This window comes from Castanea sativa, chromosome 3 (assembly GCF_040712315.1).
Source record: "Castanea sativa cultivar Marrone di Chiusa Pesio chromosome 3, ASM4071231v1".
NCBI classification, from domain to species: domain Eukaryota; kingdom Viridiplantae; phylum Streptophyta; class Magnoliopsida; order Fagales; family Fagaceae; genus Castanea; species Castanea sativa.
In genome coordinates, this window is record NC_134015.1 from 5,131,122 (window position 1) to 5,158,237 (window position 27,116).

A 27,116-nucleotide genomic window follows, 5' to 3' on the forward strand; every position below is an offset into this window, starting at 1 on the left:
ACATGGGAAGATATTTTTAAGAAACTAAAATTTAGGATTTTGAAAAGGAGTAAACTACTGGGTTTAGTGTGTACTAATTTTTAAGTATTATTTATTTTTTTTTTTTGAGAAACAAAATTATTTAATTAGATTAGAAGTATTTTTAACATTTTTTGAAATCATAACTAATTTTCTGATTTTTGAATCTTTTTTTTTTTGATGGATAAACACACACACAAATATATATATATATATATATATATATATATATATATATATATATATATATATATATATATATATATATATATAAATATAAAGGAAAGAGGATGAAATAAGGGAATTCACTCACATGCCAACACATATAAAATCTCTTATTTTACCAATACATTAACTATTGGTTGCGTTCATCCAAAACAAAAATCTATTGGTGCAAAAAAAACTTGAAATTAAATGTCTTGGAAATTTGACTTATTAAGAATCTTCTCTCTCTCTCTCTCTCTCTCTCTCTCTCTCTCTATATATATATACAAATATACATACACACACGTGTGTGTATGTATTATTTTTTATCCCTACATTTCGTGCACCGTCCAATTCATGAAGCCTCTTTATAACCGTCAGATTTAGGTCGATGCCACACGTAGGAGTCCGGTTTCATTGGGATTGAGTAACGCATACCGTAAATTTTGAGGTCAAAAATACCGTAACTTAGACATTACTCCTAGTTACGTCGTCGTTTTGAGGGTGATTCCTTGTTGGTTCTTATTAAAACGGTGGTCTTGGCAAAAAGTGGGACCAATGGGACCCACATCTAGCTTAATTTTCTTTCTATACCGACAACGATTTTTTTATTAATTGCCGATTAATCCCAATATTTTACCATAATCAAATCAATCCCAAACTCTATATAAACACCCCTGGTACCACTCCAATAAGTCCATCACAAAATACCATTCAGAGTACAAACTTTTCCTGAGAAACCCATTTTCTTTCTAGCCAAACACTCTAAATCCTTCTCAAACCAAATCACAAGCACTCAAACCTTTGTTCAGTTCTCACTTTCTTTCAAAACCCACTTCAAATGGCTCCTAACATCACCACCACCACCACCACCACTGTCACCACTGAACCTGTTAGCATGCCTAGCAAGGCCTATGTCACTTTTTTGGCTGGTAACGGGGATTATGTGAAAGGTGTCGTTGGCTTAGCCAAGGGCCTGAGAAAGGTCAAGACCAAGTACCCTCTAGTGGTTGCTATATTGCCTGATGTCCCTGAGGACCACCGTGAAATATTGGTTTCACAAGGGTGCATAGTGAGGGAGATTGAGCCAGTGTATCCACCTGAGAACCAAACCCAGTTTGCCATGGCCTACTATGTCATCAACTACTCTAAGCTACGTATTTGGGAGGTATGTATGTTTGTTATTGTTACCATTCTTTCCTTGCATGCGTCACACGTAGCTTCTGGTCTCAGTGACAAACGATTTGTTTTTGAAACTGATTGTGGGCTTCTAACAGGTGTTAACGAAAATTGCATGTGAGGTTGTTTTGGTAATTTTATAAGTTGAGGATCTGTTCGGTTGCAGATAACGCCTAGTTTTACTGCTTTTAATGAAAAAAGGGTGTATCTTTCTTCCAAAAATTTAGGGAAAAACTTTCAGAAAAATACAATTCCACTCGGTCCCTTGAATCTTGCTTTTCCTTTTGAAATTAAAATGGAGCCAAACATGTCTTATTTGTATATAATCAACCAAAAGCCAATACTTTCTTCTCAAAAAAAAGAAAACCAAAGCCAATATTTTATAAGTTTTCCTAGTCTAGTCTAAAGGCTAATCTTTATCTTTGAAGAAATTTTAGTAATCTATCGGTCTATTCTATTCCTATTACATGTTGGTACAGTAAAATATATACTTCTGTTTTATTTTAGATAAAAAATATAATCTCTTTTTGATTTAATTATATGATTTATTAGGATTTTTTTGTACCCAATTGCATGATTTCCACAGTTTTGTAAATAAAGTACTTAAATTCCAATTCTTTGTGTGCAGTTTGTGGAGTACAGCAAGATGATTTACCTAGACGGAGACATTCAAGTGTTTGAAAACATTGATCACCTCTTTGACTTACCAGACAACCAGTTTTATGCTGTAATGGACTGCTTTTGTGAGAAAACATGGAGCAACACTCCACAACACAAGATTGGCTATTGTCAGCAGTGCCCTGACAAAGTCAATTGGCCTGCTGAGCTTGGCCCCAAGCCTCCCCTCTACTTCAACGCTGGATTCTTTGTGTATGAGCCTAACCTATCCACATACCACAAGCTCCTTGAGACCCTTCAAGTTACCTCTCCTACAACTTTTGCTGAGCAGGTAAATCTTAGTTTTCACATTAATTGCTTGTTTGTGTATGACCCATTTCGGAGGTCATGTAGCTTGATTTGATAGATTCATATCAAGCTACTTTCTAGCTATTGGACTATTAAGTTGTGGATGTGCTTCATTGGTTTTGAAGCACATAAACCTATGACTTTTATTCTTTTTTCTTTTGTGCGGTTAATACTAGTAATATATAGTACTTACTAAAAAAATTTGTGATTCTTTCAGGACTTTTTGAATATGTTCTTCAAAGATATTTACAAGCCAATTTCTCCAGTTTACAATCTTGTGCTTGCTATGTTATGGCGCCATCTAGAGAACATTGAGTTTGATAAAGTCAAAGTTGTTCACTATTGTGCTGCGGTGAGTATCCGCTTTGTTCATCGTAACAATCTCAAATTTTAATAAATTTCAATTTGTTACTTGATATGTAATACTAATGAAATATGTCTTTGATTGGTTTACAGGGCTCTAAGCCATGGAGGTACACTGGTGAGGAAGAGAACATGGACAGGGAAGACATCAAGTTGCTAGTGAAAAAATGGTGGGACATATATAATGATGAGTCATTGGACTACAAGAACACATTGGCTTCTGTAAAGGCTAAAGCTGGTGTTGAGAAAAATGGCTTCAAACGATTCTTGACAGCAGTGTCCGAGACTGTTGGTCACTACATTAATGCCCCATCTGCTGCTTAGTGCTTGTTTTAAGTTCAATGGAAATGAAGCTTGTGTTGTGTAGGACTATAGGTATGGGTTTAGGATTGGTTTTTATTTGTATGGTTTGGAATTGTCTTCTGTCTTAAGTTGAAGACTTTCCTATTCCATATGTTACCAATTTTCAATTTGTTATGGTCTTCTGTTATAAGTCGAAGACTTACACTCCTATTATTATGTCAGGAGTTTCAGGACCATTGGTCTTGCTTTTGCTTTGTTTTCTTTGTTCATATTTTCAATTTATAAGAACAAATATTTTGGTGTATATAAGTTGTTAATTCTCTCTCTCTCTCTCCCTTCTTTGTTATTTTTTATTTTTTATTTTTATGGGAACTTTGTTAATTTTTTTATGTCAGCAAATGTCCGACCTTGTCAAATTGAACCATTTTAATGCACGTTAAGGTCGGCTTTTGTCCAAATATCTAAACATTATCTTAAAATCTTAGTACAAAGTCTAAAACATTATCCAAAGTGAAAATGGTCGGTTTTATCGTTTTAGTCCAACTAACAAAACTAGAAAAGAGCACCCTTTTTTTTGCTCAAAAAAAAGAGAGAAAAGAGCACTCTTTTTGCCATGTGGCAAGATTAAAGCCATGTGGCAAGATTAAAGTTTTCTAAATAATATGGTGAAACGTAGCTCCCACGAGGAAAAAGAATTCTAAGGGTTTGTTTGGATAAATTGTTTAAAAATAAGCATTTTTAAAAATAGCATTTTTAAAATGAGCTTTTAGAAAACACAATTTTAAAAATTATATTAAATCGTTTGGTAAATTTTGTATATAGTATTAGTCTAAAATTGTTACTTTTGTGCAAATTACCAAAAAGGACAAGAAAAGACTTAATTCTAATGATATTATTCTATTTTATAATAATAATAATAATAATAATAATATTCACTTCCCCTCTGGCCTTTTCTTTAAATAAAAAAGTATTATTATCAAAACCAATATCAACCACAATTACTTTGTCTTTTCCCAAAGCTAATATCAACCACAAATAATGAAAGTGAAAAAGAGATAGTAGAGAGAGATACCAGAGATTTCCTTCACAATTCACACGTACAGCTTGTTATTGCAAACATGGAGAAAAGAGCAAGTCTGCAAGTGGACATGTTCCTGCAAGTGGTGCTTGCTTATTTCCATTTTCAATATTGCAATGATTGAGCTCTTTCTTGTTGTGACAAAATTCTCTACTGCTGTTGCAACTTCCACTTGAGACCCTGAGCATAGTGTTGTCACTGGAAATTAAAGTTAGGGAGGTGAGGTTATTTGCTTGCTGGTGATTGTCTCTTAGCAAACGTGTGATGGTATATTAGGTATTCAAGCCTTAAAAAGTATTACGTGGTCTGCATTTGAAGTGCCGTTTTCAAAAAGTTGGCTAGTATTCCAGTTTCAAAATGTGATATTTTGCATTGAAAGAACGCAATTTTTAGGAAGACCACAATGCCAAATGCATGCGTATTTGCATTTTTATTAAAAACGCGTGTTGTGGCTTTTAAAATAACCTATCCAAACAGACTCTAAATCTAGATGACTATCGGCCAATGGTTATGCACTTATGCCACGTGACTATTTATCTTCTACGTGGGAGAAGTAAGGTCCCATGGACCCACTTAACACTGTTTTGTTAGCTTTGTTTTAGAGCATTTTTATTGGCTTATGCATAAAAATATGCATTTTGCATTATCAAAAACTATTTTATTTATTTTATACATTTACTTTTACTACACATCCTACGTCTCATTCTTTATTTTCCTAAATCGTATCAAAATATTATAAAATAACTCTTTAATAAAGTAACTTCTCTGATCGAAAGCCTACCTAACCCTACAACAACTATCACTACCACCGTGACCAAGTCCAAAACGTAAGAGACAAGAGTATTGAGATAGGTAAGTGTTGGGGAGAGAAACATATTGAGAAACTCTTGAGTAGTTAATATAACATATAGAAAAAGGAATTTGGCTTACCTCAAGTATTTTTTTTATTTAGAGGTCTCCTTTTATTTTAAATGCACAATAGCAAGTGATAGTTGATTTTAATTTTCACATTTTATTTATTTAGTAGGTGATATGGCATTTTTTCATTAAAATAAAATGAGATTCCAGTTAAAAAAGTACTGGAAGTAAACCAAACCCCAGAAAAATCACTTGATCCAAAAGTTTTAAGCATAATGGGTAATTGGGTATGAGCTCAACTATTTTATATTAACTACTTATTTTTTTCATTAATATTCAATGTAGGATTTCACTACTTAACCAGCCATACTACTCACACATAATTATGTACTAGCCTCTGAGCACGCGCTCACATGCGTGCTCAGAGGCTCTTCTACATTTTGGGTAAAAATTAATAATTTGTATTTATTATAATTTGGAATTTCTATTTTTTCCAATCACAAAAAAAAAAAACTAAGGATGTGATGAATACGTGGGGTGAGTTTTGTAGATTTGAGAAGTTTTAAAACTAACAAAAGAGTGATATTATTTTGTAGGGAGTTAGTGAATGGATGTAGGATTTTTTTTTTGATAGGAAGTAGATGTAGGTTTTTTTTTTTTTTTTTTTTTGAGAGAGTAGATGTAGGTATTTAAATTGACATAAAAGTAGGAGTTTATTAGAAACAGAAGGCATTTCAACCTAGATGTAGGAATTTATTATTTTTATCAATTTACTATTTTAACGTCATTTTTAAGTTTTAAGTTGGGGTATTTTTTATAATAAAAAAGTAATAACTAACTAGCTTTTGTCAATTTACCATTTTAACCTTATTTTAAAATTGTTAATTAATTAATTTAGGGATATTTTTTATAGGAAAAAAAGTAATAATTAATTTTTTAAATCTTCTTAATATATACAGATAAGACTAAATTATCTTATTTGATAACGTAGCATTTAATAACTCCAAATTTCCCAAACATTATCTTATAAAGTTCTAGTACAAAGTCCAAATAATTATCCAAAGTGAAATGGTTGGTTTTAGTCCATAGTCATAAAACATTATCCTTCTCAAAAAAAAAAAAAAACATTATCATATTCAATATTTTATCATATTTCATAATCTTTAATTTATTGCATGACCCAAAAAAAGTTCTTAATTTAATTGATAGGTCCTACTTCCTACCCTTTTCAATCAACTAACAAAACTAGAATCCTATCAAAAAAAAAAAAACTAGAAAAATGTTCCCTTTTGCCAAGTGGCAAGAATCAGTCCTATAAATAATATGGTGAAACGTGGCCCCCACTAGGAAAAAAAGAGTTATAAATCAAATAGATGTGCATAGTTATGCCACATGGCTACTTATCTTCTACGTGGAAGAATTCCATGGACCCACTTAAGACTGTTTTACTGTTTTGCCCTCTTTTAGCTTAGTACCCTAGTTAGTTTTGTTTAATAAGAAAAACATTGACATGACACAGAGATATCTAATGGAATTCCATGTGTTGCAAGAATGAGTCTACGTGCTTGAACTTCGTGGGAGTTTCGTGTGTAGTGGTTAGAGGATGATGCTTCTTCTTGTTGTTGCTGACATGGTAGGGCATGGCCGGCTATGATCACTAGGCAGTAAATGTATTTTCTATGATGGGGTTTGCCTTTAGTTGGTGAAGAAAACCAAAGGAAGCTTCACCAAGGTGAATTTCTAATTTCTTAAAAAAAAAATAAAAAAAAAGTCTATGATTATAAATTTTTTTATAACTTGTTTCACAACTATCTACGTACGATGAACATGACAAAGTGTGATTAGTAAAAAAAAAAAAAAGTAAATTTTATGTGTAAATAATAAATAAACTACTCACAATTCATTACGTTACAAAATCATGACAAAAAAATTATGAAACAATTTATGGTCGTAAGCCTTTTCTTCTATTAATTTGCATTAAATAGAGTCACACTCATGCGTAGAAGACAATTGGGATATTTGGGATTGTTACTTATTTGTTTGGATGAGGTTTTAATTCACGCCAGGAAGTCAAAACTGACATATATTATACTCGTTCTCAAAGTTTGAGAATTGGGTATCATGAATTTTAATGAAAAACCAGTGATTATGATAAATTCTACAACTCTTAATCCTAGCTATGATTGATTCAAAAGGTCATGAGTCAGGATACATAGATGAAATCAATGACACCTTTTCGAACGGAAAGACATATTCAAGAAAAATATCTTGAATAATTTGGATTCAATTTCAAAATTTTTTTTGGCCCTAACATTTTCAATAGAATCTTATGAGTTCATAATTTTCCTTGTTTCCATGGCTTGATTGGCTTCTAATTAAATATTAATGGTTACTTGGTAAAAGAATGACATTTTAAAGAGAGATAGAAAAGTTATTTTGATAATCTTTTTAATAACTACTGTGAGACCAAACTCTATAGTATTGAATGTTGGGCCATTAAGAAATAACAAATCATAAAATAATTGTGTGCTAGGCCTTTTTGTATTTTTGGGCTGGACTGCTTCTTGTCGCACTGTGACCCAATAGTTCTAGGGTAGGAGAGTCAAGACTGGCTCGATTGAAACTCACCTCAAGCCAACTTGTGTGCAAACTAGGATCCATTAGCCACAATTTTAGTCACGTGCCCACGGTAGAGGATGTTGTTATAACAATGTTATAGCAAGAGGCACATTATATAGCAGAATAAGAAAGATATGTTTGCTGCCAACAAGAGATAATATTTAAACCACTTTCTCAATAAGAAAACACGGTAATGTGAATATAGCAGAAATAAGTTAGTGACTATGACAAAAAGGAATAATAATAATAATGCTTAATCAATCACAATAAAAGAGGGTAAAAGGGATTAGTCTACTGTGCTCGATTTCTTAGTAGATTTAAGTCTAAGAAGGAAACCAATCTCCAATGGGGGCAATCTCACAGAGGAATCCTGTCATGGAAATTGCCTACTTTGAAAGAATTGACCTAAATGGCTTAATCTCAAGTCCTTTAACTTGCTAGATAGTATCCTATTGGTGCATGCCTTATCATACTCTTATTTCCTCACTTTACTTTTTATCCTTTCTGTTTCTCTCTGCCTTCTATTTTCTTTCTTGTTCCCATATTTCCTCTATTTTTCCTTGTCTTTCCATTGTTTTCTTTCTTGTTATTTTTTCTCACTTGTTCCTCCTTACTCCTCACTACCCTTTACTGTGCATAGCTAAGGCCTTTTTATACTACTATCGTGATAAGTTTTACTGTTTTACCCTTTAACTACTTTTGGCCTGGTGCGTGTGTCCTTCCTAGGCCATCCACTGGTCTATTGGCTGCTCAGCCATCACCACTATCCTATGTTGGTTGTGCCACATTCCATTGCTAGACAAAAGAATTTCGTTTTATTTTCTTACTCTCCATGGCATTTCCATCCGGATAAGGGTTGGGTATTCTCTCTTACTAACTCATATGGCATGCACCTAATGATTCCAGCTCAGCTTTCCCTCTTTTGGGCGGTACGTTATCCCAGCAAGACATTTCCCCCAAAAGAGCTTGAGCGTGAATTCCAGAATAGACTCCCCTCTTCTCCCCATCGCTAGATCATACCCTCTCTTACCTCTAACCCATAGCCCACCGCGCCTGTATTGGTTGGGTACAAGTGGGTGGTGCCTAAGCCTTGCACGTGCTCCACTCTCATGTGAGTCTATGGCTTATCTGTTGTTTATGCGTTTGTCATTGCCAGCGGATTTGTCTGTTCTTGCTGCATGTTCTTTTGCTCATTTTTTTAACCCATTGTGGCATGAATGAGTCATTGGGTCTTCATTCTCTACGTCTCGTTTCTTCCCTTGACTAGGTTTTGCTTGGGTATGGACCCTTCCTTCTTCAATTCAGCCCCTATCTTCTCTTACTTTTAGTTTGTGGGTCAACTGATACTTCTGCCATGTCGCTTCATTGCTTCTGCCATGTTGTCACTAAACTTGGGCTTGCTGGGCCTCCTTTGGGTCTGCCATGTACTTTTCCTTTACTTAGCTCATGTTGCCCAATACTTCTGCTAGGTTAATTCTCATGTCATCTTGGGTTTTCTTGACCCATTTTATTTCTTTGGACAACTCCCCGGCTCATTCCATTCCTACATTCCCATGGATTTTTGCTAAATTTTTCGAGCTTCCTTGGCCCTATTACGATATCCTTTACTTTCGGGGTTTGTTGGCCTTTGTACCAACCTCATTTACTAATTCGTTTCTTTGGGCTTCCTCGGCCCATTTTTGCTTGTTTTCCATTTCTTATGATTCCCATGGACTTACTACTTCCTTGTCTAGGCTCCCTTAGGCCCGTTTGCTTTCTTTGTGGCATTTTTTACTACTTTATAGGCCTGTAGACCATTATTCTTGTCATTCGGGCTTAATAATTTTCCTTACTTTACTAGTTCTTTTTCCTGCACACTTTTCATATTATTGGACTTCTTCTTGTTATTGGATCCTTTTTGCCAAAATGTGCATCAACAAGTTGTAAGTGAAATAAGAATGCTAAAACGAATAAGTGAAAATGCACGAAAAGATAAGATCGAAATGAAGATATTTACTTAACGATATGAGTGGTCTCTATTGATTAAAGGATGAGGGAAAGTAGCTTGTGATGGTTCGGTCATGTTTAAAGAAGAATGACTAATGCACTGATAAAAAATATTGAGTTAATTTAATATAGGGTAACAAAAATGGGTAAAGGAAGACAAAAAATAGCATTTGTAGAATTAGTAAAAATGGACATGTCAATTAAGAAAGTAAAAGAGAGTATGAATTCAAATTAAATAGAATTGAGGAAAAGAATACACGTGATCAACCTTAACTAATTTATCATAGATCCATAAACAAAAAAAAACAAAAAACAAAAAAAATTAGGACTAAAAAAAAAAGGGTTGAATCTATCTCTTTAAAAAAAAAAATGAAACCTTATCATATCAGGATGAAAGATTCAGATCCTCTAGATTTCCTAGGGTACTCTACCAAATAGATTTCATTAAATCTTAACAATTCATTAATGATTTAATGGTCTAGATTTTGCCATGTCAGTATTCCATTAACAATGATCTTAATTATTTTGTTTGTAACATTATTTTATTATTTTAAGAATATTATTAGTGGAATGTTGACATGGCAAAATTTATACCATTAAATCATTAAAGAGTGGTTAAGATTTAAGGAAATCTATTGGTTGATTACCCTAGGAAATCTAGAGGATCTGAATCCCAGGATGAAATCTTATCATAAATCACCGCATTTTTTTTATTGCAAGCTAAAATTGGAAATGTTATTAACTCTCAAAAAAACAAAATTGGAAATGTTATTACTGTGGGGAGTAAAAAGACCCTGATGGGTACATGGGCCGTTGGGCCATGCTAAGGAAGGCCGACCTGCTCTTGGGTTTAGGACTTGTTAGTACTATGGGTCGGCCCATACGCCGAGGATCCGAGGATCTAGCCGAGGGTGAATTTCTCTGCGGATGGACACCGGAGAACTCGGGATTTCATGGTAAAGGTTAGGGAATGACACGGTCAAGGCCAATGGTTAAAGAGGGTGAACCCTTGAATGCCCTAGAAGCACCGATGTTGGAGAAATATCAAAGATAAAGGCTGCTACCTCCACATTAAAGACCCTGCACCTACCACCCTGGCCGCATTAATGGGGAAGTGACACCTGAACAGTGGAAATGAAACTTCTGGTTACTATTCAAAGGCACTGAGAAAAGAAATATCTAGGTTAAAGGGGAGATGGGACAACACATGTACAAAGTATCAAAAAGAGGAGTATTTAAGGGGCAACCTAGAACAGGAAAGAAGGACGGACTTCTTGGTAATCAAAAAGGAAAAGAAAAAAGGGGAAAAGATAATATAATAACAACTCTTGGCTTACGTCCGAGGAGGTTGATTTACAATATTCTCCATTATTTTTCGAGTGTTTGCAATCTTGGGCTTGTCATTTAATCCTCACATACTTCTAACCTGGGTTTTAAGCCCACACTCTACAAATTCATATTGTTTAAGGCTCGTTGGGCCTGAGCCTGTAACTATTCTTGGGTCCAGGTGCAATTGTGCACTTACAATTGGCGCTGTCTGTGGGAAATCTAGTCTAGAAGAGGCAGGTATATTATGGCAAGCCTAGGCTCTCACCATGCAGAGTCACAGGGATCACAACCGGAAGATCAATTCGAACGTCTTGAACGTTGAAGGGATCGTGAAGGGAGTGTCCATACAGAATACCCAGGCGCTAGCCATACTCATGGCGGGGGTAGCACCACCCACGAGGAGGGTTCTAAATCCATGCAGAAGGAAATCAATCGTTGCCAAGAGGAAGTTACGCCGTGCTAAACGTAAGCTTCACAAATTCTCGTCTAATTTTTCCTGAGAAGGGTAGGGAAGTGGCCATAGCTCAAGGTCGCGCTCCCACCAAGGCAACATCCTCCGGTGAGAAGGACGACCACCAACCCGCGTACGTAAGAAGCTTCGTTCTAGGGGCTTTCGCAACGATACCATGAGTAGGGCGTTGCACCAACTTTCTAAATCTCCGTTTTCACGGAGGATTGAGAGGGGAGGCTTCCCGTGAGGTTCACCCACCCACCTTTACCATCTATAATGGCCGGACCGATCCGGTGGAGCACGTGAGTCACTTCAACCAGAGGATGGCGTGCACTCTCACAATGAGACTCGATGTGTAAAGTTTTCCCCTCCAAATTGGGACCTGTGGCTATGAGATGGTTTAACGGTCTCAAATCGGGGTCTGTAGGCTCGTTTGGGGAGCTAACTAGGGCATTCGCTTCGCGGTTCATTACGTGTAGCAGAGTCCCTCGGCCATTGGACTCGCTGCTATCCATGGCCATGAAGGAAGGGGAGACACTGAAAGCATACTCCGACCGATACTGGGAGATGTTTAACGAGATAGATAGTGACTTTGATGAGGTGGCGCTTAATACCTTTAAGGTAGGTCTTCCTACTGACCACGACCTAAGAAAGTCTTTGACGAAAAAGCCCGTCCGCAGCGTACGCCGCCTTATGGATCGTATTGATGAGTACAAGATGGTAGAGGAAGACCAGCAGTAGGGGAAGGGAAAGGAGAAGGTTATCCCGCAGGAGAGAAGGGATTTCAGGTCGGACAGATACCACAACAACAAGCCGAGGAGGGATTACTTCGGGCAATCCGGCTCGGCAAAGACTCAAGCCGTAAATATTGTGTTCCAAGAACCAAAGGCATCAAGGCGCATTAGAGAAAGTTCGTAAAGAGCCCTTCTTCGTATGGCTAGGCAAGATGGCAGGGACCCCGCGAAAAGAAACCAAAACCTCTTTTGTCGTTACCATCAGATGTGGGCCACACTACCGAGAACCGGCCGGACCGTGGAACCATCTAGAGCAGCTCGTCGTTGAGGGAAAGCCGAAGCAAAGATTTCTGTGTCACCCCACCGGGCGGCCGTCCAAGTTGGTTCAAACAACCGCAGGAACAATTCATCTCGGCCGCATTGGGAACAATTAATGTTATCTTCGCTCGCACTTGGTAGGACCGGCTCAGTCCCACTAGGGTGATGGCGGTTTCCCATCCTCGTGCCGAGGATGTGGGTAGCAGTGCCGAAGAGATTGAAGGGCACTTTACCCGTCTTGGGTTCTCCGAGGAGGATAAAGTAGGGACTATCCAAAGCCCCATGACGATGCTCTTGTGGTTACCCTCAGATAGGGAACTATGACGCGAGGAGGGTGATGATAGATCGTGGCAACGGTGCGTATATCATGTACCCCGATCTATTTAAGGGGCTAAGGTTGGAGTTGGAAGATCTAACTCCTTACGACTCCCCACTTATAAGCTTCGAAGGGAGAGCCATCTGCCGAAGGGATGATCCGTTACCCGTTCAATCCGGCACGTAAACAACGAGGTGGATTTCATTGTGGTTGACGCGTACTCTCCATATACAAACCCATCCTTGCCAGTGCCATGGCCGCACGCTTTGGGAGCCGTCTCCTCTACCTTGCATGTTAAGGTTAAATTCCCCCTGGGAGCATGTCGAGGAAATCCCCAAGAGCCTGTGCAAGGGCCAGTGCAATGCATATCTACTGCGGTGCTTCGTCGGCCGAAATTGAGTCATCAACTTTGCCCATCCAGAGTCATAGCAATTAACAAACTCCGGAGGCACCCGGAGCGATGACAAAGGAGATGAGGTCGTTTGTGAGGAGTTAGAGAAGTTTGTAATAGCAAGATGATCCGCAGAGGTTCTTCCAAGTTGGCATACGTTTGCCACACCAAGAGAAGATGGAGTTGTTGGAATTTCGAAGGATAATATAGATGTCTTTGCGTGGGACCCCCATGAGGCTCCGTGCGCAGATCCGAGCTTCATTTGTCATCGTTTAAACGTCAACCCCCGCCATTGTTCCGAGGAGGCAGCCCACCGGCGATCTTCCCGAGAACATTCTCGAGGCCGTGAAGGAAGAGGTTCTTAAACTCAAAAGGGCGGGGCTATCAAAGAAGTTTTCTACCCCGAATGGTTGGCTTATACCGTTGTTGTTAAAAAGAAGAACGGCAAATGGAGAGTATGTGTGGACTTTTACCGATCCGAACAAGGCCTGTCCTAAAGATTCGTTCCCAATGCCACGGATTGATCAACCGGTAGATGCTACCGGCCGGACATCCTCGGATGAGTTTCTTGGACGCCTTCCTGTGGTTACCACCAAATTCCCTTGGCGTTAGAGGATCAGAGAGAAGACCGCTTTCATTACTCCAACCGGGAACTATCATTATAAGGTCATGCCATTTGGGTTAAAAAATGTGCCGGGGCTACTTACCAAAGAATGATGACCCGAATGTTTGAACAAGAATCGGGGAAAACCATAGAAGTATACGTGGATGATATGGTGGTGAAGAGTAAGACAAGATTTCACACATGACGATCTCGGCCGACACCTTCCGTATGCTAAGGAAGTATAAGTTGCGCCTTAACGCCTCCAAGTGTTCTTTTGGCGTGGGGTCTCGGAAAGTTCTTGGGATATATGATTACTCATAGGGGCATAGAGGTAAACCCAAGTGTGTTAAGGCTATTCAGAATTTGCAAGCCGCCGGAACTCCAAAAGAGATTCACGAAATTGACCGGAATGATTGCCGCGTTGAATAGATTTATCTCTCGGTCAGCTGACCGGTGCCGTCCTTTCTTTCAGTTGTTGAACAAGTGGAAAGGGTTTCAATGGACCGAAGACTGCGAGTTAGCTTTCCAACAACTTAAGCAATATCTTTCTCGGCCACCCATTTTGTCTCGCCCTGAAGTGGACGAGGTTTTGTTCGCTTATCTGGCCGTGGCTGTCCACGCGATGAGCTTAGTCCTTATAAGGAATGAAAGCGGAGTGCAAAGACCGATCTACTACGTTAGTAAGTCCTTGAATGAGGCCGAGGTGCGCTATCTGCCCTTGGAAAGAGCGCTTCTGGCTGTAGTCCACGCCACGTGCAAACTTCCTCATTATTTCCAATCTCATACTGTGGTTGTTCTGACCCAGTTGCCTCTCAAGGCTGTGTTGCGCAGTGCTAATTATTCTGGCAGGGTGGCAAAATGGGGAACCATTTTGGGAGCCTTTGATGTTAAATACAAGTCTCGCACCTCGGTGAAGGGTCAGGTCCTCGTTGATTTGGTGGCGGAGTTTACCGAACCATTGTTAGAAGAAACTTCAAAGGAAGCACACATGGATGAAAAATCAGTTGGTGTGATCACGGCCGTATTGCCCTCGGCTTGGAGAGTGTATGTGGATGGGGCTGCTAATCAGAAAGGGTCTGGTGTTGGACTTGTTCTAATGTCCCCTGAAGGAATTGTCTTCGAAAAATCTTTGAGATTGGCCTTCTCGGCTACTAACAATGAGGCCGAGTATGAAGCAGTCTTGGTAGGCATGCAGATAGTACATAAGATGGGTGGCAAGGAAATCCATGTGTTCTCGGACTCTCAGTTAGTGGTCGGCCAAGTCATGGGGACCATGGAGGCTGAGACCCTGCACGTGTGAATATTTGGCCTGTGTCAAACGCCGCAGGCCGAATTCGACTCCTTTGCCTTAGCTCACGTCTCTAGGAGCTGGAAACACTCATGCATTCTTTGGCTACGTTGGCAACATCCTCGGCTCAAGGTTTACCAGGGTTATCCTCGCGAGGATTTGGTAGAACCTTCTCTTGTAACTGCTAACGCGCCTCGCATCCATCTAATAAGGCCTCGGTCCTAGCCGGATGGACTCGATCGTATCTTTTCTTAAGAATGACATCCTTCCCGAGGACAAGGTCGAAGTAGAAAAGATACGTCGAAAGGCGCCGCGTTCTCGGTTGTCCGAGGACCGGGTTATACAAACGATCCTTTTCAGGACCGTACTTGTCAGTGTGTGCACCCCGAATCAACAAGCATTATTGAGTGAACCGCATGAGGGAATTTGTGGGAGCCACACTCGGGGGAAGGTCCTTAGCCCATGTGAGCCCCGACTCGTGGTTATTGGTGGCCCCACCATATGTGAGGAGGCTCGTGACTATGCCGAAAATGTGATCAATGTCGAGGTTAGCCTCTAATATTCACCAACCTGGAGGGGTTCTCAACCCTCTCTCCAGCCCTTGGCCTTTCGCACAATGGGGCTTGGACATTGTAGGGCCATTTCCGAGAGCTGCTGGAAACAAAAGATGGCTGCTCGTAGGGACAGACTACTTCACCAAATGGGTTGAAGCTGAGCCCTTAGCCAATATCCGAGATGTTGATTCCAAGAAATTTATATGGAAAAATATTGTCACTAGATTCGGTATACCACATACACTTGTCTCAGACAATGGCGTTTAATTTGACAGCAACGCCTTTAGGCAATATTGTGGTGACATGGGTATCACAAATAGATACTCTACCCCAGCTTATCCTCGGGGAAATGGGCAAGCCGAGGCCGTTAACAAGGTCATAGTCAACGGGCTCAAGAAGAGGTTGGACGATGCGAAAGGCAGATGGGTAGAAGAGCTCCCTCATGTCCTGTGGACGTATCGGACCACACCGCGCAGGTCCACTAGAGAAACGCCATTCTCTATGACTTATGGAGCAGAGGCGGTGATACCACTGGAATCTGGTTTTCCTACTTTAAAGACGAGTTCTTTTAGCCCAGAGAATAACAAGGGACTCCTAGAAAAAGATCTTGATTTACTTGAGGAACGGCGTGAGGCAGCTATGGTTCAAATGGCTTATTATCAACAGAAGCTAAAACGAGGATATGATGCCCACGTGAAACTAAGACCACTTGCGCCAGGTGATCTTGTACTAAGGAAAGTTGTAGGCACTTCTAAGAACCCAACTGGGGTAAGCTAGGACCCAACTGGAAGGCCCCTATCGTATTGTTTCGCAGTGCATGTGCATATCGTATAGGCTAGCCGACCTAGACGAAAGAATTGTACCACGTCCATGGAATGTAAATAATCTTAGAAGGTATTATTATTAATGAAATGTGCTTTTGTCGCCTGATATTCCAAAGTCATGAGTAGCTCGTTATTTGAAGTTATCATTTTTAAGAATCAAATAGAAACTTGGTTAAGTGCAGTCCTGACCACAAACCTTGTGGAAATTGATGTCTTGTCATTTGTTAAAACGTAACCTTAGTTATGCCGGGTCGTCGGACCTCCCGCTTTGGGAAAATTAACATTCGAAGTTATCATTTTCAAGAGTCAAACGTAAACTTGGTTAAGTGAACCCTCGACCACAAACCTTGTGGAAATTGATGTCTTGTCATTTGTTAAACGGAACCTTAGTTATGCCTGGCTCCTGACCTCCCGCTTTGGGAAAATTAACATTTGAAGTTATCATTTTCAAGAATCAAACATAAACTTGGTTAAGTGTACTCTTCGACCACAAACCTTGTGGAAATTGATGTCTTGTCATTTGTTAAACAGAACCTTAGTTATGACGGGTCTTCGGACCTCCTGCTTTGGGAAAATTAACATTTGAAGTTATCATTTTTAAGAATCAAACAGAAACTTGGTTAAGTGCAATCCTCGGACCACAAACCTTGTGGAAATTGATGTCTTGTCATTTGTTAAACAGAACCTTAGTTATGCCGGGTCTTCGGACCTCCTACGTTGGGAAAATTAACATTTGAAGTTATCACTTTTAAGAATCAAACAGAAACTTGGTTAAGTGCAGTCCTCGGATCACAAACCTTGTGGAAATTGATGTCTTATTATTTGTTAAACAGAAACTTAGTTATGCCGGGTCCTCAGACCTCCGGCTTTGGGAAATTTAACATTTGAAGTTACAATTTTTAAGAATCAAACGAAAAATTGGTTAAGTCTTATCTTCGGACCACGACTTTGATCAAAGTTAACTTCTTATTATGTCTGGGTGTTAATGAGTTGCTGTTTATTAACTTGGATCTTAAGTTTTATATCTTTAAGTGTTAAGCAAATTTGTGTAAGGAATGGTCCTCGGACCTTACATCCTACTAGAAAAGATGCTGTACATTACAAGGGTTTAATCGTTATACGAGATCTTCTCTTCTTTTTTAATCAAAGGCATTGTTTAAATATCTCAACCATATCACCTTCTGTTAAATCTTTAATAATGTACGTATGATTATGTGGAAGTTATGATTGTGCAATCCTTGGAGTTAGATGTGTTTACTCTGAGAAACTTTTGTTATGTATTAATGGGAAACTTTTGCGATAAATATAAAAAGAATAAAGTAAAAACAGATGCAACACAAGTAAAAATCAAATAAAGTTGTTCTTCATTAATCATTTGGGTATGCATTACATATAAAGGCTGAACATGGAGAAAGAGAAGCCCTAAGCTAAGTCCTAAGCTTTTAGAGGAGGATCTTGCTGAGAAGTGCTGGTTCCCTCTGTCTCTTTCAACTCCAACTCAAAAAGAGACAGAACCTTTTTTTCTTTGTCTGCTACTTTCGTTGGAGGGACATTGGACTCCATGGCTTGGCTAAGTCCCTTCTCGGCATCTCCGCCTCCTTCCTTGTCTTTATTGGAACCCGAAGGTTCTGTAGGATCTGGAATTGGCTTCGGGACCATGGGAGGAAGAGCAGGAAGAGTTGTCTCAGTAGGAGTAGCAAAGCAGAGCCTCTTCAATCTCCTCAGTATTTCCAGTGGGAAGCCAAACGTTCCTGATTTCCTCGCATCCGAAGATAGAGGAACTCCCGCTACGTTTAAAGCTTCCCCGTACTTTTGACAAGATTCCCGGCACAAAGCCGTGAACTCCTCTCGTCACCGCTCCTCGGTGGTTGCTACCCCTTCCTCGAAACTCGCCCGCCGTTGGCAGCCTCGGAGAGAGAGTTGGAACGAGTTGGCTTCTTTCTTCATCGCCAGCTCCTTTTTCAGATCCGAGCACTCCCTTTGGGCTTGGGAGAGCTCTTCATCTCTTTCGCGAAGGAGCTTGCGCCGTCCTTCTATCCGGGTCTTCATGGTCTTCAAGTTTGACTCGACCCCATTTTTCTCTCTCCTCGCCTACCACCTCCGAGGTAAGCTTTTCGTTCTCGCAAGAGCAAGGCCTAAGGACTTCTCGCTCCTTTAATCTCCAAATTACCCCGGTCTTCTTCCGAGTGTCTTCTATAAATTTCTCGGCTACAAAGACCTCCCGAATGGCCCGCAACAAAGTATGATGGAATCAGAATAGTAAAACAACTTATGAATATTATTAAAAGTGGAATCTTCCTAAAAGGGTAAAATTACCAGCGCTAAATCCCTTTTTTAAAGAAAGGAATAGTTGTGGCCGGCTCATTTTTTCCAAGGTCTCCATGTCCTCGGGCAAGAGAAGCAGGCGCTCCAACACTTCGGCCAAGTGGTGGGCATGGCCTTGCGAACCGCCCTTATACCGGATTGCGCAAGAGACGGGTGCGCCGTCCAGCCTTAGGTCTGGGGACTGTGTGGCCTGCTCGCGCATTTCGGCCTCGTCCCTGATTTCCCCGCTTTCAACTGAGCGGGCCCTACCCTTGCCTTTGTCCAGCTTCTGCTGCTGAACCGGTGGGAGTTGTTGTCGTGGTTTCTTGGGGTCCTTATTGATCGTCCCCTCGGTATCCCCCTTTCTCTTCTTCTTGGGATCCTCGGCTGGAAGTTTTGGCTCCACCCGGAGTGAGGGAGGTGGTAAAGATGGGGGAACTTGGGACGTCCCCGTATTTTTCTCCACAACCTTCGCAGCTCTATTGGTTAGGAGACCCTGCATCCTGCCCATATCTTCCTCAGATTCGTCCTCGGGTAGGGCAACCACAAACCCTACAATTCCAGAGGCCTCGGTGGCTTCTTCCTCCTCGTCGGAAAGTACAACAAACTGATTCCCGCGAGGTCTCTCGGTGTCTTCAAAATGGAATTGATCTATCTCATCGTCTAGTGTATGCGAAGAAGACACCCCGCTCTTCTCGGAACGACGCTGCCCTGAGCGGCACGGCGAGGGGAATTGCTGCTATAGGCTGGTTGTACAAAATGGTGTGAGGGGCGTCCGGGAGATCGCGGTCGTCTAGAAAGTGGGGCCGGGCTACGTTTATCCTCCTTCGTCTTCAGTCACCCGCAACTATGGCGTTTTCTATCTCCTGAAAGTCCGAGGAAATGGGAGTGTACCCCAGAATGAGATGAGCAGCCCGGAGTTGTAAGTCTTCGCTAACGAACACCTCGGAGCGAAGTACTCGATTTAGGTCTGCGACGTTACAGTGACTCAAACGAGGACGCACGTGTTGCTTATCTGCAAAAAAGACATCAAAACAAACAAACCTGGTCAGATTCACACAGATATTTAATAAGTTTAAGTAAGTATGAATATGCATTTCTGTGTGTGTCAGAAGAAGTTGTGTTGTGGGGAGATTAATCCTACGGCATCGCACCTGGATCCCCCCACTCAACTGGGCAGTGGAAGCCGTCGTGCCAGTTCCTAGAGACGATCAGGTGGTCGTCCTTCATGCCTTTGTTGGATTTGGACAGACAGGAGATTAACCTAACGACACTAGAACGGGACTTAATGTAGTAACCTACGTTGGAAAGTTTATGGGACTCATACAGAAAGACGACATCGTGCCAGGTGAGGTTCAGACCCATTTGCTCATTTAGAGCATCGACACTACCCAAAACTCTAAAAACGTTTGGGAGGCATTGGTCGGGGCACAACCGGTGGTTGCGAAGGTACTCCCTAGTTACAGGTTTCATTGGGAGGGTCATCCCACCCTCGATAAAGGCTATCATTGGGATGATAACCTCTCCCTCTTTCCTAGAATCGGCCACTACTTCCGCCGGACAATACTTTAGACCTACGTCGCTGGGAATACGATACTTGGCCCTAAAGCCTTCCATCCCAATGGCGGTATCAACTAGACACTTGAATCTTCCCATTACAGAGGAACGAGAGATTAAACTCTAAGAGGGAGAATGTTTGTAGTGACAGCCGAGGACAAAGACCGAGGAGAAAAGGTTAAGAATAGAAAGAGCAAGAACTTACAAGGTTGAAGGTGTGCAAATTTCACGGTTTCGTCGTGTGTAAGGTATGATGGCCGATATTTTGATGGGATTAGCCCCCGAGGAATTAAATGAAGGCGTTGTGTTCCCGAAGCTGCCACGACGTGCGAAAAGGCGGCCCCCGAAATTATATTTGTTCCGCCTAAAGTTTCGTGGGAGTAACGAGGACCGTTGGATGCCCATCTCACCGTTGAACGTGGGAGACAAAGTTGTAACTTACAAATAAATGCGCGCGTTTTTGAAAATAAAACCGCCAAGTGGCATCTTCTCGGGACGCGAAACGATTTCCACACGTGCCGTAACTCACAAAGTGTGTGGAGTAAGTTCTTCGGCCGTATCAAAACCCTATTTTTCTCCTGACGCTGAAAATTAGAGTTTTCGAGGGCTATCGTGGGGAGTAAAAAGACCCTGATGGGTACATGGGCCGTTGGGCCATGCTAAGGAAGGCCGACCTGCTCTTGGGTTTAGGACTTGTTAGTACTATGGGTCGGCCCATACGCCGAGGATCCGAGGATCTAGCCGAGGGTGAATTTCTCTGCGGATGGACACCGGAGAACTCGGGATTTCATGGTAAAGGTTAGGGAATGACACGGTCAAGGCCAATGGTTAAAGGGGGTGAACCCTTGAATGCCCTAGAAGCATCGATGTTGGAGAAATGTCAAAGATAAAGGCTGCTACCTCCACATTAAAGACCCTGCACCTACCACCCTGACCGCATTAATGGGGAAGTGACACCTGAACAGTGGAAAGGAAACTTCTGGTTACTATTCAAAGGCACTGAGAAAAGAAATATCTAGGCTAAGGGGGAGATGGGACAACACGTGTACAAAGTATCAAAAAGAGGAGTATTTAAGGGGCAACCTAGAACAGGAAAGAAGGACGGACTTCTTGGTAATCAAAAAGGAAAAGAAAAAAGGGGAAAAGATAATATAATAACAACTCTTGGCTTACGTCCGAGGAGGTTGATTTACAATATTCTCCATTATTTTTCGAGTGTTTGCAATCTTTGGCTTGTCATTTAATCCTCACATACTTCTAACCTGGGTTTCAAGCCCACACTCTACAAATTCATATTGTTTAAGGCTCATTGGGCCTGAGCCCGTAACTGTTCTTGGGTCCAGGTGCAATTGTGCACTTACAATTACCTTGTAGAGAATCCACCATTTTCGTCATAATTACATGCATATATATAAAAGAGAATTGCTGCTTTCACAATATTTTTATAATATTTTCATAACAAATCTTAGTTGGCAGGTTATTACAAGTTTTAAATTTAAATCCAACACTGAAATTACTTTCTTACCCACTAGTAACAGCAAATAACAATCTGACACATATAATTTGTTGTGAAAATGTTGTAAAATTATTATGGACATAGTATTTTTCTATATAAAATCTCTATTCGTGGCAAAAAAAACTATTGGATGCGAAAAAATCTGAAATTTTTTTGGTAGTTGTCTAGTTGAGTATTTTTATTTTTAACTCTTAGTTATGAAATCTTACGCTAGTTCCAATTAATTAACTCAACCTTATAATAGGTTGAATCTTTTTATTTTTTATTTTTTATTTATAATAGGTTGAATCTATCTCTTTAAAAAAAAGACCTTATCATATCAACATGAAATCTCATCATAAATGACCGCATTTTTTTTATTGCAAGCTAAAATTCGAAATGTTATTAACAATCAAAAAAACAAAATTGGAAATGTTATTACCTTGTAGAGTATCCGCCATTTTCGTCATAATTACATGCATATATATATATATATATATATATATATATATATATATATATATATATATATATATATATATATATAAGAGAACTGCTACTTTCATAATATTTTTATAACATTTTCACAACTAATTTTAGTTGGCAGGTTGTTATAAGTTTTAAATTTAAATCCAATACTGAAATTATTTTCTTACTCACTAATAACAACAAATAACAATCTGACACATAAGATTTATTGTGAAAATGTTGTAAAATTTTTATGGACATAGTATTTTTCTATATAAAATCTTTATTCGTGGCAAAAACTGTTGGGTGTGAAAAAAATTTGAAAATTTTTTTTCGAGCAAAACAAAAACCTGAAATTAGTGTTTTTTTTTTTTAATTTTTTTATACAAGATGTAATTTCTACTCTAGCATAATTTAAGTGTAAATGTGTGTGAAACTCCTTCTTGGAGACTTGAATCCCCAGCTCTTACCCCCCACACCCTACAAGCATTTGTACTTATGGAGTGACTATCGCATCAAGGTTGTGTGGCGGTGAACTTAGTGTTTTAAATGTTGGGAAATTTGACTTATTAAGAATCTACTTCATTCTTGAATTTTTTTTTAAAAAAATCTACTTTATTCTATATATCTATTTGGCCAAAATAGGAAATTAACCATAATTTTCAATTAATATAATTAGTAGGTACTGTTACCAAACTATATTTTTTACTAACATCTCGAGTCTATGAGACTTGATTTTGGGCCGAAAAATTGAGTCTTTGAGAGTCGATTTTCATGGTCTGCTCACGTCTAATGTGACATTTTTTCCACATGGCGTCTACTTGGAAATCGAGTCTCTAAGACTCGATTTACAAGCTAAAAATTTTTTAAGTCTGTCTGAGTCTCTAAGACTCGATTTATAAGCCAAAAAAATTTTAAGTCTATCTGTCATGTACTAACCATTCCTAGAAATACAAAAAAAAAAAAAAAAAAAAAACACACACAGAACCTTCACCGTCGGCTCACCAACCACAACCACAAACCCCAGAAGCTAAACAAAAAAAAAAAAAAACACAATCCAGCGCCTACATAGCACCACCAACATAGCATAGCCACCGCTAATACAACACCACCAACAAACCCACGGGCACCACAAAGCAAACCCACAGAGCATCACAAAACAAACCCACAAATCACAAATCAAACCCACGCCGCCGAAACCCACGCCGATCAAACCCACGACGTCGAAACCCACGCCGCTGAACTTCATCGTCGACCCACAACCCAATTTTGTCCTCTGAACTTCACCGTTGACCCTCCATTTCCCCACCTCTCCATATCACCCACTCCCTCTCTCCTCCACTGTCGACCCATCTCGCCGCCGACCCTTTGCCTCCCTTCCCCTCATCGATCAGCAACAATCACAACCCACCCATCAAAACCACCGATTAGCAACCACTACCACCTGGATCCATCACCACCACCACCTACATGCAGTTCGCAAACCCAGATTTAAAAAAAAAAAAAAAAAAAAGGATTGCAGATCAGGTGAGAGCGGAGAGAGGGGGAGAAAGGTGAAAAGAAAAGAAAAGAAAAGAGAGAGCAGTGAGAGAGGACCTGATTTGTAAAACATATTAGTTGATGGGTAAAGGGTGTAAATCGAGTCTTAGATACTTGATTTCTAAGTGGCCGCTACGTGGAAAAAATCTTGTGATCAAACCATGAAAATTGAGTTTTCGAGATTCGATTTATAGGCCCAAAATCGAGTCTTTCAAACTCGAGATATTAGTAAAAAATATAGTTTGAAAATAGTGTACTAATTATATTGTGTAGAAATTATTGCTAATTTTTCATTTTGGCCTATGTTTTTATATGTAGAATTATTATTTAATTATTATGCCTACATTTCATGCACCGTCCAATTCCTGAAGCCTCTATATAACCGTCAGATTAGATCGATGCCACACGTAGGTGTCCGATTTCCTTGGGATTGAGTAACGCATACCATAAATTATTACAGAATTAGCCAGTACTCCCGGTTACTCCCAGTTACGTCGTCGCTTCCTTATTGTTCTTATTAAAACGGTCTTGGCAAAAAGTGGAACCAATCGGACCCACATCTAGTTTAATTTTCTTTCCATACCGGCAACGATTTTTTTATTAATTACCGATAAATCCCAATATTTTACCATAATCAAATCAATCCCAAACTCTATATAAACATCCCCACCCTACCACTCCAAGTCCATCACAAACAACCATTTCGAGTACAAACTTTTCTTCTCAAGCAAACACAAATTTCCTCTCCTACTCTCATCCAAACCAAAAACACTTAAAAACCCATTTCTTTCTCAACCTTTACAATCCTTAAACATACACACTTCTTCTACTTTTCCTAGAGAAACCCATTTTCTTTCTAGCCAAACGCTCTAAATCCTTCTCAAACCAAATCACAAGCACTCAAACCTTTGCTCAGTTCCCACTTTCTTTCAAAACCCACTTCAAATGGCTCCTAACATCACCACCACCACCACCACCACTGTCACCACCGAACCTGTTAGCATGCCTAGCAAGGCCTATGTCACATTTTTGGCAGGTAATGGTGACTATGTGAAAGGTGTGGTTGGCTTAGCCAAGGGCTTAAGAAAGGTCAAGACCAAGTACCCACTAGTGGTTGCGATATTGCCTGATGTCCCTGAGGACCACCGTGAAATATTGGTTTCACAAGGGTGCATAGTGAGGGAGATTGAGCCTGTGTACCCACCTGAGAACCAAACCCAATTTGCCATGGCCTACTATGTCATCAACTACTCCAAGCTTCGTATTTGGGAGGTATGTATATTAGTTGATGTTACCATTCTTTGCTTGCATGTGTGACTACTTTACACGTAGTTTCTGCTTTCTGTGAGTGATAAGAAGGTGTTTGTTTTTGAAACCGTGTTGTGGTTGTGGGCTCCTGACGCGTTATGTCAAAAATGCATGCGAGGGTATTTTTGTAATTTCGTGTCAAGGGCCTGTTCGGTTGCAGGATAACGCCTAGTTTGACTGCTTTTATGAAAATGTGTGTATCTTTCTTCTAAATATTTAGGGAAAAACTCTTCCAAATGTACAATTTCACTCGGTCCCAACAGAACCTTCATGTTTTATGAATTTTCCTAATCTAGTCCAAGGGTATGCTTTATCTTTAAAGAAAATTTTGTAATCTATCCTGTTTTTATTAAATTTTTATACTTAATTGATGTACAATATTGACAAGGGAAATATAATGACAAAGATACTTCTAATTTTTATAAGCTGTAAAATATAATCTATTTTTATTCAATTATATAATTTTTTAGGATTTTTTTGGTACCCAATTGCATGATTTCAATTTTCAACAGTTTTAAAAACAAAAGTACTTAAATTCCAATTCTTGGTGTGCAGTTTGTGGAGTACAGCAAGATGATTTACCTAGATGGAGACATTCAAGTGTTTGAAAACATTGACCACCTCTTCGACTTACCAGACAATCAGTTCTATGCTGTAATGGACTGCTTTTGTGAGAAGACATGGAGCAACACTCCACAACACAACATTGGCTACTGCCAGCAGTGCCCTGACAAAGTCCACTGGCCTGCTGAGCTTGGCCCCAAGCCTCCCCTCTACTTCAATGCTGGGTTCTTTGTGTATGAGCCTAGTCTATCCACATACCATGATCTTCTTGAGACCCTTCAAGTTACCCCTCCTACAACTTTTGCTGAGCAGGTAAATCTTAGTTTTCACAGTAATTGTCACATTGTATGACCCATTTTGGAGGTCATGTGGCTTGATTTGATAGATTCATATCAAGCTACTTTCTAGCTATTGGACTATTAAGTTGTGGATGTGCTTCATGACTTTGAAGCACATAAATCTATTACTTTTATTCCTTTTTTTTTTTTTAAGGTGAATACTAGTAATATATATAGTACCTTACTATAATAATTTGTGATTCAGGATTTTTTAAATATGTTCTTCAAGGATATTTACAAGCCAATCTCTCCAGTTTACAATCTTGTGCTTGCCATGCTATGGCGGCATCCAGAGAACATTGACTTTAACAAAGTTAAAGTTGTTCATTATTGTGCTGCGGTGAGTATTTGCTTTGTTCAGAGTAACAATCTCAAATTTTAATAAATTTCAATTTCTTTTTTGATATGTTATACTAATGAAGTATGTCTTTGATTGGTTTACAGGGCTCTAAGCCATGGAGGTACACTGGTGAGGAAGAGAACATGGACAGGGAAGACATTAAGTTGTTAGTGAAGAAATGGTGGGACATATATAATGATGAGTCACTGGACTACAAGAACACATTGGCTTCTGTAGAGGCTAAAGTTGGTGTTGAGAAAAATGGCTTGAAACGGTTCTTGACAGCAGTGTCCGAGGCTGTTGGTCACTACATTAATGCCCCATCTGCTGCTTAGTGCTTGTTTTAAGTACAATGGAAATGAAGCTTGTGTAGGACTATAAGTAATGGGTACAGGATTGGTTTTCATTTGTATTGTTTGGATTGGTCTTCTGTTTTTAGTTGAAGACTTTCCTATTACATATGTTACCAATTTTCAATTTGTTATGGTCTTCTGTTTTAAGTCGAAGACTTAACTCCTATTATTATGTCAGGAGTTTCAGGACCATTGGTCTTGCTTTTGCTTTGTTTTCTTTGTTCATATTTTCAATTTGTAAGAACAAATATTTTGGTGTATATAAGTGGTTAATTCTCTCTCTCTCTCTAGTAATTATTTTTTATTTTTTATTTTTTATGGGAACTTTGTTAACTTGTTGTGTCAGAAAATTTCCAACCTTAGTCAAATTTGCAACAGTTTTAATGCACTTTGGGGTTGGTTTTAGTCCAAATAACTAAACATTTCAGTACCAAGTCTAAAACATTATCTTCTTCTCAAAAAAAAAA

At 39.5% G+C, this 27,116-nt stretch overlaps 2 protein-coding genes across 2 annotated transcripts; both read left to right on the forward strand.

Moving 5' to 3' along the window:
* The first annotated feature begins 918 nt into the window (after positions 1 to 918).
* LOC142626888 (galactinol synthase 2-like) lies at positions 919 to 3,342 on the forward strand. The gene is made up of 4 exons (XM_075800595.1): positions 919 to 1,390; positions 2,030 to 2,350; positions 2,585 to 2,719; positions 2,824 to 3,342. The coding sequence occupies exons 1-4, from the start codon at positions 1,064 to 1,066 to the stop codon at positions 3,052 to 3,054; spliced, it is 1,014 nt and encodes a 337-aa protein (XP_075656710.1). The 5' UTR covers positions 919 to 1,063; the 3' UTR covers positions 3,055 to 3,342.
* A 21,077-nt stretch (positions 3,343 to 24,419) lies between these two features.
* LOC142626994 (galactinol synthase 2-like) lies at positions 24,420 to 26,914 on the forward strand. The gene is made up of 4 exons (XM_075800765.1): positions 24,420 to 25,018; positions 25,610 to 25,930; positions 26,162 to 26,296; positions 26,401 to 26,914. The coding sequence occupies exons 1-4, from the start codon at positions 24,692 to 24,694 to the stop codon at positions 26,629 to 26,631; spliced, it is 1,014 nt and encodes a 337-aa protein (XP_075656880.1). The 5' UTR covers positions 24,420 to 24,691; the 3' UTR covers positions 26,632 to 26,914.
* Positions 26,915 to 27,116: the final 202 nt, after the last annotated feature.